Source organism: Caloenas nicobarica, chromosome 9, assembly GCF_036013445.1.
Source record: "Caloenas nicobarica isolate bCalNic1 chromosome 9, bCalNic1.hap1, whole genome shotgun sequence".
NCBI classification, from domain to species: Eukaryota; Metazoa; Chordata; class Aves; order Columbiformes; family Columbidae; genus Caloenas; species Caloenas nicobarica.
The window spans coordinates 2,825,049-2,838,562 of record NC_088253.1 but is presented as its reverse complement, the minus strand read 5'-3'; the positions used below and the strand labels follow the sequence as shown (position 1 = coordinate 2,838,562).

Here is a 13,514-nt window from a genome sequence, read left to right as displayed (position 1 = left end):
TTTCTTTTGCCTTGTAGCTCTTACTTGCCCAGTGCCTCTAACTAATCTGTGCACGGAGAGGTTTTGTAGCTGGTGGACATTTCATATACACAGGGAGGCCGCAGGTGCTTTCAGACCAGGCTGCAGTTAGATCGGTTGTGTGCCACACGTATAAAAGTCTTTTCTTGAAATGAGAGATGACTAAATGAGCGTGGGGAAGGCTGCAGCCATTTCCCGTTGCATGAAGAAAACACAAGGATACCAGAGTTGACTTGGATCGCAAGACTTTTTAAATACAGATGATTAAATCCCCAAATAACAATGTCTTTCTCTTAGCCTTTAAATCCAATTCAAAGCCTGATCCAGCCAGACTTCTAGAGAAATGTTTCCAGTTTGGAAAAAGTCTTTGCAAAAATAAACATTATGTCTGGCAAGTTATGGTTGCTTTAAAAAGAGATTGAGATTAGTATTGTATGTGACAAAAAAAGTGGGACCTGGAAACATACTAAATGTAGATGGTTCTGTGACTCTTCCAGTAGTTTGCATGTTCTAACTACTGAGACATTAAGTTCTCCAGCTTCAGTTCTGTTCCTCTTTATGTGCTTTTAATTGGTAAAAATACCACAACAAAGGGAAAATGTGACCCTAAATAATGATCAGGTGCAGTGAGTTATTGAAGCACTTTGTTAAATGCTGAGTGAGTGTGAACTTGGGCTGCTGAACTGCTTCTCCATCCTGAGTTTCTCCCCTGGTGAGGTGAGGAAGCTGGGAGATGCCTCTACTTTTCCTCACAAAGCTGAAGTGTGAATTGATTAATTATTGCTGAGATAGTTGTTGACACTTTGCCAATGAGGTTGGAGAGTTCCCATGTGCTTGGGTAGGAATCTGCATGTCAGTGTTGCTGAACATTTTGTCCTAGACTCTCAGAACCGAAGCAAGAATAAATACTGTTTCTCCTTGATTTCAGTATTGATCTTTTATGCTGTGGCATTCGCATCTGGTGAACCTTTACTTTCATTTAGTGAATCTTCAGGTTGCTTTTCATGAAGCTGTGGTTATGTACTGATCCTTTCTCCTGATCTATTTCTCCAAGAAGTCAGTCACCTTAACCTGGAATGCCTGAACACTTAAAACACCTGTTTCTGCTTTTGAAGTAGTAGCTTTAGGATTTACCTCCTTAGAAACCAGAGTGTGTACTCTCAACTCTTTATCTCCTTAATTTCAAATTCCTTTTTTCTGGGGGATAGAGGAAGGCACTCGTGGTCACTTTCTGGGTCTCGTGTTGAAGTGAAGGGGCTGAGGGAAGGCTGGTCATTGTATGTAGTGCAAGTTTGTCCTGTTTCAGTCCTGGGATGGCATTAACTTAGGCTCCTGACAGCATCTTTTAATGAGTGGTGACTTCTTCAGTTACCTGCATTATATTTCCTGCTCTACTACGAGGGTATCCCTTCACAAAGTAGTGTAGAAAAAAAAAAATCACATAAATTCACAATCTGTACTGTCTTGGTTTCAATATTTAAGTTGCAAGCAAGACACTATGACAATTACTAATGCTTTAGTAGTTAGAGGTGGTACTATAAACAAATGAGTATTTCTGTATGTTGAGGGAGGAACAAAATGCCACCACCAGAACTGCCTTAAAACCATTTTTTAGTTGACACTTTTTAATATCTTTAATATTGGCCTCAAGAAGCCAAAAGGAAAACAACTTGGGTGGTCTTGTCGAGCTTATTTTGTGCCATCTCTTTCTGCATCCACAGTGACTAAAACTGACTGCAAGTTGACTCGAGAGTCTGATCTGTCCTCTCACGTGCGTTTAATTCCCAAGGTGTTCCCAGCGTGTGTCTGTTTGTGACCCTGCCCGTGCTGTGGTGCTTGTTCACAGGATGGGTGAGGCCAAGTTCTTTTGAAAAACAGGTTTGCAAAGAGGGCAGTAGTAACCAGCAGAAGATCCATTAGTGCTGCTTGAAGCCTCTCTTACCAAATTTAAAAGGAACATTGTGGATATAAAAAGAAGGCCAGAGGGTTCCTCGCTCAGTGACGAGTCCTAAGGATGACTTCAGTTGATTGAAGAGTCCTTGTGCTTCTGCACAGTGAACATCCCGTGAACTCACTGTTGTGTCAGGGCCCAGAAACGCTTTCCCAGCTCTTAGTAGGAGCCTTTTAGTCACAAAAAAGCTGATCTCTGAATCGCAGCTCAGAAAACACTTCAAGATCAGGCTGGATTAAACACAAGCAGCTTCTCCTGTGGTGTGACTGAGATCACAATAACAACGTGAGCGTACCTAAAACTGGAAAAACTGCAGGCTTCAGTATTGCAGTGCAATTTGAGTTACCTTAGTGAATAGTTAAATCATTGATGATGACATGTCCATTTAACTGCAATAATCAAAAGCTGATACCCCATTGATGGAATGCTCATGTCAACTTAAGGGGAAATTGATATTCAGGTTAAACTACTGAGTTACAGAACTATTCCTGTTTTGTAAATGTCATGTGTAATCTGAATGAGAGTTTCATTCCTGTATTTTCTGATTACCACGCAAGAGCATAGTTTTAATCCAGGTTTGATAGTGTTTTAACTTCACATTCTTTACCAATTTTGTCTCCTGTGCCTTGGAAAACTTCATATTTTTTCCTTATTTGAAATTTGTGACCTTTGCTTCCTTAAATGGAGCAAGGGTGGAAGCAAAACAGAAGAAAAATCTCATGTTTTAGTTCAAAGGGTCAGAGTCTTTCATACCATCCCTTACTGCATTGAGAACACTTGAACTGAAACCACTGGCAGAGTAAAAGCCAAGTGCATCCTCACCTTCTAAAAATACCAGGGCAGCAGAGCAACTGCTGGACCAGCATCTTTACCCAGGAAGACGGGAAAAGCGTTTCCTATAAGTTCCTCAAAAGTACATGAGGACTAGAAAAATGGGGTTGACAGCACAGGTTCAGTGAGCCCAGGTCAGCACCTGTCACTGCACGAGACCAGAGGCAAGTGCTGTTCTGTGTCACAGGCACACGTGCCACCTCAGAACTCAAGTTCCACACCTTAAAATGCTATTTAAGAATTCAGCTTAATTCCAGAGTTAGATTCAAGGAGAAGACTAAATGCAAGTAGAAAACCAACCCTGCATTCTGCTTGGGGCGTGCAGGGAAGAGGGGCATTCAAGAGCTCTATGCTTGGGAATAGTTATGTTGAAAACCAGAGTCCTATTTAGAATATCGGAGTTAAGACTTTAAATGCAACCTATTACTGTTCATTTTGCGACAAACTGAGGTTTGGTGTTAACTAAGCCTTTTATGAAGAAGTTGAAGTGGATTTTCCTCTGCTTTTGGTATCCTTCATAGAGATAACAGGAATTTAATAATACACATCATACTGTAAGCTTTTACTGAAAAAAGTTTACTGGGCAGTATACAGCTTTATTAAAACAGACATTCTCAAAACACTTCAGAGGCAGCAAGCATGAGCTGTCACGAATATTCTGCAGTCACAAGACACTTCCATTAATTCATTTTAGCTGTCGCCTTTCCATATAGCACAGTCAGCTCACTCTAAGGGGGGAAAAGTCATTTTAGTTCAAGCTGCCCAACAGAACTCGGAAGAAGAGTCGCTATTTATTCTGAAGCCAGCGGTGAGCAAGCGCTCGCACCGTTGCCTGCAGAGGCAGGTCACATAGAAAACACAAAGCAGCTTCCAGACCTTCAGCTTAACTCAGACAGCTGCATTCAGGTCTAAACAACCATAAGACTGTAACTAAATATTTCTTCTGTCCAGATAGATTTCTAGTGCTGCACATTACTTCGTCCCAAAGCCCAGGAGAGTGAGGCACCATGTGCTACCGAGTTCTGTTCCACTTCATCCTGCTTCAAAACAACTCCCTTCCCCGAGCCAAAGGTCAGCTACCGTTCCATTGCAGCGGAGAACAACAGGAGTATAGTTCTTACTCAGCAAGGGACACAGAATAATAGAGATTATCAAGGAATCGAAACTTGGCTCTGGGTTTGTAAGCCCTCGTGAGGACGAGATGGAGAGCAGCAGTTTGCTCGCACGGCAGCGGAGACACCAGCGCAGTCTGCAAGGACTGGGTTTCTGCCTCTGCTGTCTCTCAGGCAATTACCAAACCGCACACACTTGTTTGAGTCATTTACTTTTCCAAGTTACCTGCGTGTAGCAGTTCTCCCTTGCCCTGTTCCTCCCTCCAGTTTACAACCACCAATTTAGGCTTTGCCTCCAAAGAGGTAAAGCACTTAGAATTTGTATTCGTGACAGTGTCTCGCCTGAAAACCTGAGACTAGGTGTCTGAATATTTATATGCAAGCCGACTTTATATGCAAGCTTACCACTAAGTTATGAATACGCTGTATCGTGTCTTGTCTTAGCAGTTGCACATCAATATTATGGAGGTCTCCACCAGCCGTACAGAGTGTCTAAACATGAAAAGAAACAGTTTTAAGACAAAAATTATTCTGAAAGTCTTTATTTGCATGGCCAGCTTTCCTGAAAAATCACGTGCTTCCCTGCTACACAGCAAAACTTTAATAACTATTCCTCCTTTTGCTTAGCAGCAACTTATTTAGGGATAGCAAGAGCTATTCCTATCAGACTCTTCACAGTTTATCAATTACTTTAAGATGAAAACATGAAAAAAAAGAGTTTGATACCTGTCCATCAGCCAGAGGAATGTTCACGAACGGCACAGTTTTATCTTGGGGTGCCGATTTGCTCCTCAGTACCATGCCATGAGCTCTGCCACCGCTGGGTTCCGTTCTGCAGACACTGCGGTGTAGCCCAGCACTGGAACACAACAAAAACGTCATCCTGAGCTTGACTCCCTCGGCTCTGCAGGAAACTGTCGAGCATTTGCAAACACAGCAAAGAGAAAGGCAGCGGTGTTTAATTGTTTGGGGACTAGTCCAGCCCCAGCAGCATCTCCCAGCACCACAAGGTAACGAGTCGTGACCATTAACGCTACGGCTGCGGGCCAGCCAGCAAGCTGACATTCCAACCACACGGTAACAAGGACGTCCACTCTCCCATGGTTTTGCAAAAAGGAAACTTCATGCCCTAGGGTTTCAGATAAGAGGTGTGCCGTATCTGCCTCCCGCAGATGGGGGTATCAAGAAATACCAAAGCTGCTCGCTCCCAGAGGTACCAAATTCCTGAGCTGCTTTCATGATACAGTTGTTCTTACGCCACTTCAAAACAATGTAAGATTTGGGTATCTTCTGCATGGAAACAAGCCTCTGAAATTCACAGCAGGCCAAGGTGAAACTCAACTGGATCCTGGAACCAGCCAGTGGTTAAGTTACAAGTTTTGACCCCCTCTCTTCAGCTGATGACTCTGCCAAAGCCAAACTTATGCTCTGAGAATTAAAGCTGTAAACTACACCTTAACAACAATGGAGAGGAGTAGAGTTTATACTCCAAATCGGTGTGGTGTGGGTTGTTTTTCTTGGGGTGGGGTTTTTTTTTTTTTCCTCTCTCCTCGGTTTGCTTGTGACATGAAATCCTTCACCTCCACGAGAACATTAGTGAACATCCCCGTTCAAAGCAGGTGGTGTGACGGGTTCACATCCCTGCTACCAAATTTAGTGGCAGATCATTAAGATCTATTAAATCTAGACTGATGATGATTGATATCATGATTGATATTAACGTAGATACAGAACGTCTCAGTATTTAACAAAATTTTTTATTAAGAACAAGGTGAAAAACCCTTACCTTTTAGATACCTTTGGCATGGTTTTGAAATTTGTGGCACCACAATCAGAAGCAAGAGACTTCACGGTGTCAGTCATACCTGCGGAAGAGTGACCAGACCTAAAGAAAACAAGAGAAAAAAAGTCGTTGTTGGTTTTGTTGTTGTCGCTTTTAAATTTTATGCGATTTCCTTCTCATCTGCTGTAGGGTTTCAGCTGGGATGGAGATAGACAGCTGGGGAATTGGAGCTTGTTGGAGAGGCCCGTGACGGATCTAGTCTAAGTCCACATGCAGACACGGCAGAGCAGGAACGGGTCGATTCTGCTCGCAGAGAAGAGGGGGCTGCAATACCTGAGCTGAGCATAGAGCAGCATCCACGGCTTTCTGTCTGAGTGTGCCCAAAGTTCCTTGGGAAGTTTCTTTTTCAGCAGGAATTAATTGTTCTAGATTACTTCTCAGGATGTTCGTCCTGAATCCAGAGAACCACATTTTTCCAGTTTTGGATTTTCGCTCAGAGATCTTGATGACAGAAGTTTCTCTCACTCTTATCTCCCTTTTCCCACGCGCATTTTGGAGATACAAGGGCATGCGGTTTTGGCCCAGTGTTAGCGCACTTGAATAAAAACAACCTTCCAAGACTGAAAAGTTCAACTTCCCCAGGCAAATCAACCTTCCCTACTTCGATTTTGCTGAGCTAAAATTTCTATAATCCCAATTCAAGGAAGCAATTAAACCTGGCTAAGATTTTAAATTTTTTCTTTCAGGCACATTAAACACCGGTACGTTATTTAAACCGCATTTCTCTGAAGACAGAGCGGTATCGGAGTAAGCGCCAGCGGGTACAAGTTCGCACATGGAACCGCAGGTGTAGCGGGAGCTTCTCAAAAAACCAGCCGTCCGCCAGTTCTTTAATTCATTAGGTCTTATGGTGAGACTTGAACTTGAGCGCTACTTATAGTCGCAACGGATCAGGTGTTTTGGCAAACGTGTATCTTCCCGTGAACGACACCCTCCTTTCCGCTACGTATGAGGGCACAAGGATTACAGAACACGCCAACACGTCCGCGGGCCTCAGATCTCGGCTGCCTGAGCAGAAAGGAGTTTTATTCGGCATTCACAAGTTCAGGTGAGTTAAATAAGCTCCCAAAAGGTCAGTCTTACCTAGAAAGAGGGGTCAGTTTGCCACTGAAACCAGAGGCCAATGAAACCAACGACTTTGTTTTGGAAACCTGAAAACATATGTGGAAGACTGCAGTTAAAAGGAGTGGCATTTTAAGGCAAAATGATAGTTATTACCAGGGAACAATACTGAAAGGATTCAGTTGAAAAAGAGTTCAGCCCCATAGTGCTGCCTTTTATGTAGTTCTGCATAGACATAAAATGGCAAATACACATTCCAAACCAAGAGCTTCGTAACGCTAAAATATACTTGTTCATACTGAAGGCCTGTACAAACAGCCGCCTTTCTAACAGACGCCCTTCCAGCTTGTAAACCCTCATAATTGATTCCTGTAACTCTGCACGTAATCTTTCTGTCTCTGTTCTCATCTTGCTCTGGACCGCAGGTCGTGCTGAGGCGGTACCACGAATACACCTGCGCTGTTGGGTTCAGACATCGAGGTGGATGAGAACGCACAAGTCAGCCAAACCTAGAAAAGCAGGTTTTAAACCTTACAGAGCGTTTTCTTTAAAAAAAAAAAAAAAAAAGTTTCAGCAAAAAATGGTTTCTCAAACCATCGAGACTTTTTGGCAAGTCAGAAGAGAATGCCTGTGCCGTTATTTGCAAGTTTGCACGAATGAGTTACCAGAAGTGCAGGTACCATATTCCATTATGAAATTAGTTCACTACACAGTTTAGCCTTGATTAATTTGAAATACATTGAATTTAACCCAACTGATTTTTCAAACAAACGGCCGGGCTGCTCATGGATCCCGCAGGGCTCAGAGCTGATTAAACCCTCACGTTATTCGTTCAGAATAAACTTACTTTTTTAGACATCTTCTTTGCAGATGTATGCTTGGCATCTTCATATTGAACAATGGTAGTTACCTTAACTAGAAACACATTAGAAAGACAAGGAAAAAAATGTCGTGAAGAGCACAGAGCAGTTCTGCTGCCCCACGGGACGCGCCTGGGACCGAGTCCAGAGCCAACGACGCGCGTTTGTCACAGACCCGCTGACACGCAGGGCAGGTAAGGGACACTAGATAACCCTTCAGCCCCCAGACAAAACAGGAGTATTTCTGCGGCAGTGTCCCTCTCGTTGCGTATTCTGGAGTATAAAGAGAAATAGTATTTTCCTTACAAACCTCAACGGGCAGGAGGTCAAAGGGGAACCTATGAGAAAACGGGGGTGACTTTCCGGGCTCTCCCGCTACACTGTGAAGCACCGACAAGTCACTTAAATCTCTTTTCTCACCACTTTCAGTGATAAATCCAAAGGGCAGGAACTCTTATGTTTCAAAGACCTCAACAGCAGCATAGCTCATGATCCTCCACAGCGAGTGCTGGGGGGACCTGTATGTTACACTTCTAGTTATACACTTTTCCCTCTTATATCCTTCAAGCTTAACATTCAGTTCACAAATACCCAGTTCAAACCAATAAAATAAAAAAAAAAAAAATTAAAGCCTAAGCTATATATGATTGGATTGACTTGCCTTTTCTGCTGTTGGTCCTCACCAGTTTTGGATTTGGTATGTCTTCTAGAGAAGAGTCAGCCTACAAGAAATGTTTATCCAACAAGGGAAGGTCAACAGATTTTGCCCAGTAAATGCATATTATCCTACAAAAGGCAGTGACCTAAACGGGCATTTAAAAAAGTGACCGAAGTGGGATTGGCTAAACACTAGTTTATTTTTTTCGGAAACATCTGGACTTCTGCCTGCAGATGACCCTAAAGCTTTAAGGAACGCCCACAACGGCAGCATGGCTGTCTGTCCAGCCTTTTCTTATTATCTTCTATTTAGAAAGACAGCCAAGCAAAAATAATTTATCTGAAATGTTTACAGCAGGGAGAGAAGAATTCTGTTCTGTAAGCTGTGATAAAATTTGAAAACACACACTTACCACTACAGCAGCAAGAGCCACTTCCTCCCCTCCTTCCAAACCTGTAACTCAAGAAGATTTAACTTGTTTATGTACTATTACCTGCATAATTATTATCTGCAGGTTCTTATCCTACGGGCTATGAAGCCGAACAAGTAATTCAGGATTGAACAAGATTCAAGCCTTGTAGGACAGTCACTGCTACAAAACAACAATTAAAATCTTAAGCGATATCAGCATGTTTGATCTTCGCAAGGATACTCAGCGTAGTCACACAGAATATAAACCGAATTCAAAGGAAAAAAACCCCATACGTTCCTCTGCCGAAAGCCGATGCTTTTAGGCAGAAGCCTTCAAGACGGACATAGAAATAAGGATGCAGCAAAGGCTTACAGTAAACTCAAGTTCTTCAAGAGTCTTAGGTTTAGTCTTTGGGCGGCCCCTGCAATTTCCAGCTGAAAGGCAGGCTCCAAAAACATCACTTCTCATCAGAATATTCATCCAACACTGACCACATACCACTGCTTAAACTGCCGCATAAATGCAAGGCTAAAATCAAACTTGTTCACTCATCGTCACAGGTAAATGACTAGATGAGAAAGGATCACAGAATCCCAGAGTGTCAGGGGTTGGAAGGGACCTCGAAAGCTCATCCAGCCCAATCCCCCCGCCGGAGCAGGAACACCCAGATGAGGTTACACAGAAGGTGTCCAGGCGGGTTGGAATGTCTGCAGAGAAGGAGACTCCACAACCCCCCTGGGCAGCCTGTAGTAAAAGGCTTCAAATTAGCAGAAGGCAAAATAATCTCTGTGGGTGGAACGAACAGACAGAAAGAAGTGCTTAAAGTTTTTATGCACACAAAACGCTAGCTTTCTCATGATTCCTCATCTCTTCAGATGACTGAGGAGCACACACAAGGGAAGGTTCCGGGCTGCACACACCGTCACCTGCCAGCTCTACAGCAGTGTCACCGCTCAGTCCCTGCTCTCAGCACCCTCGCCCGCTCACCGTGCTCAGCACGCGCGGCCAACGCTCATGGGAGGCACCAAGTTCACCGGTTTTCTGGTACCGGCCAAGGGCACGTCCTGCTGTGCCACGAAGATGCTGGAGGGAGTGGAGCATCTCCCGTGTGAGGAAAGGCTGAGGAGCTGGGGCTCTGGAGCTGGAGAAGAGGAGACTGAGGGGTGACTCATTCATGGGGATCAATATGGAAAGGGGGAGTGTCAGGAGGATGGAGCCAGGCTCTTCTGGGTGACAACCAGTGATAGGACAAGGGGCAATGGGTGCAAACTGGAACACAGAAGGTTCCACTGAAAGATGAGAAGAAACTTCTTCCCGGTGAGGGTGGCAGAGCCTGGCCCAGGCTGCCCAGGGAGGTTGTGGAGTCTCCTTCTCTGCAGACATTCCAACCCGCCTGGACACCTTCCTGTGTAACCTCATCTGGGTGTTCCTGCTCCGGCGGGGGGATCGGGCTGGATGAGCTTCCGAGGTCCCTTCCAACCCCTGACTCTCTGTTATTCTGCGAGCTGATGCGCGTCCCTCGCAGGTCCCAGCCCACACTCACTCAGGAAATCTTTGGTGCTCATGTTCCTGACGGCAACCGGCATCTTCAGCAGCTCCACCGCGAACGCCTTCTCAGCGGTTTGCAAGAGCGAGCTGAGCTCTCCCTTCATCTCCCGGATGTGTTCCTTGGCTTTAAAACAAAACAGGCTTTCACCGCCGCGCGCCTTACGCGCTCCCGAGCACAAGCGCTGCTGGAGCAGATTGAAAAAAAACGAAGTGAAGCGAACGCGTAACCCGCTGCAGCCGCCTCGGGGGTCGCAGGTCAGAGGCTGCTCGGGCTGCCGAGGGACGGGGGGGACATGGGACGAGGGGACACACGCGGGGCGGGGGGGGGACCCGAGCGCCGCCCGCGCTCCGGCCGGCGCCGCTGAGCGGCCGCTGCCCGCGGGAGCCGCCCCGGCCCGCCCGGAGCGCAGGGCGGCCCGGGCCCTACCCTGCTGGTCGAAGTCTCTGAGGAAAAGCGCCAAGCGCTGCTCCTTCTTCTCCCGGAGCGCAGCCCCGCGCTCCGGCCCCACGCCCGAGTCGGGGCTGCGCCGCCCGCCCGCCGCCCTACGCGGGGACATCGCTGCCGGCCCGTGGGACGAGCGCATCGCCCCGCGGAGCTTTTGTAAGAGCGGGGGGGTCCTCCCGCCCCTCCTGCCCGCCCCCGGGCCCGGGCGGACACACCCCCGGGAGCGGCCGCGGGGGCCGCGGGGGCCGCGGATCGGGGGTCGCGGCGGGGCCGGGCAGACCCGCAGGGGCCGGTGTCCCCACGCACGTTTTCCCGGCGGCGCAGCACTGGTTGCGTTTTGTAGCAAACGTTAGAGCGACGCGGCGATTCCCGTTGCTAATTAAATGGGATGGCAGGTGGCTCATGTTATTGATGAGGATGTTCTGAGTCGATTCTGAGGAAACCAGATGTACCGAAACACAGGAACAGATGAATCGTGGACTGAAGGACAAGAAGATGACCAAATGGGGGAGATAATAGAAACGTCAGCCAAAGCCAGAAGGACAGTGATTTTTTTCTACAAGGACCCCCGAGTTCAGTGGTCAATGGGGCGGAGTCTGGTTGGAGGCCTGCATCTAGTGGAGTGCCTCAAGGGTCGGTTCTGGGACCAGTACTGTTCAATATATTCATCAACGACTTGGATGAGGGAATTGAGTGTACTATCAGCAAGTTTGCTGATGACACCGAGCTGGGAGGAGTGGCTGACACACCAGAGGCTGTGCTGCCATCCAGAGACCTGGACAGGCCGGAGAGCTGGGTGGGGAAAAATTTAATGAAATATAACAAGGGAAAATGTAGAGTCTTGCATCTGGGCAGGAACAAGCCCAGGGTCCAGTATAAGTTGGGGAACGAGCTGTTGGAGAGCAGTGCAGGGGAAAGGGACCTGGGGGTCCTGGGGACAGCAGGGTGACCATGGGCCAGCACCGGGCCCTTGTGGCCAGGAAGGCCAATGGGACCTGGGGGGGATTAGAAGGGGGGTGGTCAGTAGGTCAGAGAGGTTCTCCTGCCCCTCTACTCTGCCCTGGTGAGGCCGCATCTGGAATATTGTGTCCAGTTCTGGGCCTCTCAGTCCCAGAAGGACAGGGAACTGCTGGAGAGAGTCCAGCGCAGCCACGAAGATGCTGAAGGGAGTGGAGCATCTCCCGTGTGAGGAAAGGCTGAGGAGCTGGGGCTCTGCAGCTGGAGAAGAGGAGACTGAGGGGTGACCTCATCAATGTTTATAAATATATAAAGGGTGGGTGTCACGAGGATGGAGCCAGGCTCTTCTTGGTGACAACCAACAGTAAGACAAGGGGTAATGGGTTCAAGCTGGAACACAAGAGGTTCCACTTAAATTTGAGAAGAAACTTCTTCTCAGTGAGGGTGACGGAACACTGGAACAGGCTGCCGAGGGAGGTTGTGGATTCTCCTTCTCTGGAGACATTCAAAACCCGCCTGGACGCCTTCCTGTGTAACCTCACCTAGGTGTTCCTGCTCCGCCGGGGGGATTGGACTAGAAGATCTTTCGAGGTCCCTTCCAATCCCTAACATTCTGTGATTCTGTGATAAAGGACAAACTGAGGAAGATGAGAGCCTTCATCCTGACGACCACCAGATGGGGAGAGAAGACCCTAACACCAAGACAGAGCATGCGTATCTATTAGTATGAATATGTATTAGTAGGCGGGATAATTCCCAAAAATAGAGAATTGTAATAACAAAGCGGGGGTATATAATGACCACTAAAACCTTCGTCAGGTGTGCGTGGAGGTGGAACGCCGATTCCCCACGCACCCGGCGCTGCTTTGCTTATCTCTACTGCAATAAACTTCTCTTGAGCATAGACTCTGTCTGTGTCAAGTTAAGTTTCTCTATCACAGTTTGGTTAATTGGTTGGCCGCGGGCGCTGCCGAGCGGGGCAGCGGGGCCGGAGCAGCCCGGGGCGGTGCTGGAAACCTCCGCTGTGTGCGGAGAGCCCTGTTCCACAGCGAACCTTTGTCTGGAGCTATTTCGCCGCTGCTCAGCCTGCAGAATACGCTTCCAAGCTGGCAAAGTGAGGAACCTGCCTGGTGCAAATGGTGACAGGTTGTGTAAATCTCAGGTGAAGAGAGTATGTAATAAACAGGTAACAATGTGGAACGTTAGAAAGGCGTGGCGACATTAGTATTGAACATATAAAACCATCCAAAGCCATACCCTTAAAAGCAGAATTCCTTGCGGAAACTTACCATCTTACATGCATCCAAATAGAAAATCACACCAGAGGTGTGAGTATCGTAGGTTTTGTACAAATGATCAAACCGGTATTCTTCACTGACCAAGGAACTGTGTAAAAAGGAATTTAGAAAATGTTTTAAAGCACCCGTGGTTTTCACACAGTGTATGTCGCTGATGCTGCAAGCTCTCTAAGTGAGGTTTTTCTGTATCACACGTGTCTGGCTCCGTATCCTTATCTACTGCTCCAGATGGGACAGCCTGTGTCACTCAGAAAAAGCTGTGAAAAATCTGACAATTCATAATATAGCTACTTTTATATCAAACCATGTTCTCCTTTGTAAAGCAAACAGCCTCCTCCCCCCAAAAACCCAGGCACATGTTTCTGCTCCAGAAAACACTCAAATGCCTGATACAAAGAAGAGCGTAGCCTGCTTTTGCTTTTTAGCGGTGCTGACATATGCATGTAAGTCCAGGGAAGAAGAACTAGCTTCCCTTTCCCTAAATTTCATTTTCTTTTGAATTACCAAACTAAACTCATT

The 13,514-nt window shown here is 46.7% G+C and overlaps 1 protein-coding gene across 1 annotated transcript; it reads right to left on the bottom strand.

The window, feature by feature from the left end:
- Positions 1-3,480: 3,480 nt before the first annotated feature.
- LOC135992102 (borealin-2-like) lies at positions 3,481-10,852 on the bottom strand. Its single transcript, XM_065641067.1, has 10 exons — positions 10,723-10,852; positions 10,291-10,419; positions 8,748-8,788; positions 8,339-8,399; positions 7,665-7,732; positions 6,839-6,906; positions 5,699-5,797; positions 4,639-4,771; positions 4,318-4,404; positions 3,481-3,528 (listed from the first exon to the last, which is right to left on the bottom strand). The coding sequence occupies exons 1-10, from the start codon at positions 10,850-10,852 to the stop codon at positions 3,481-3,483; spliced, it is 864 nt and encodes a 287-aa protein (XP_065497139.1).
- Between the last annotated feature and the right edge of the window lie 2,662 nt (positions 10,853-13,514).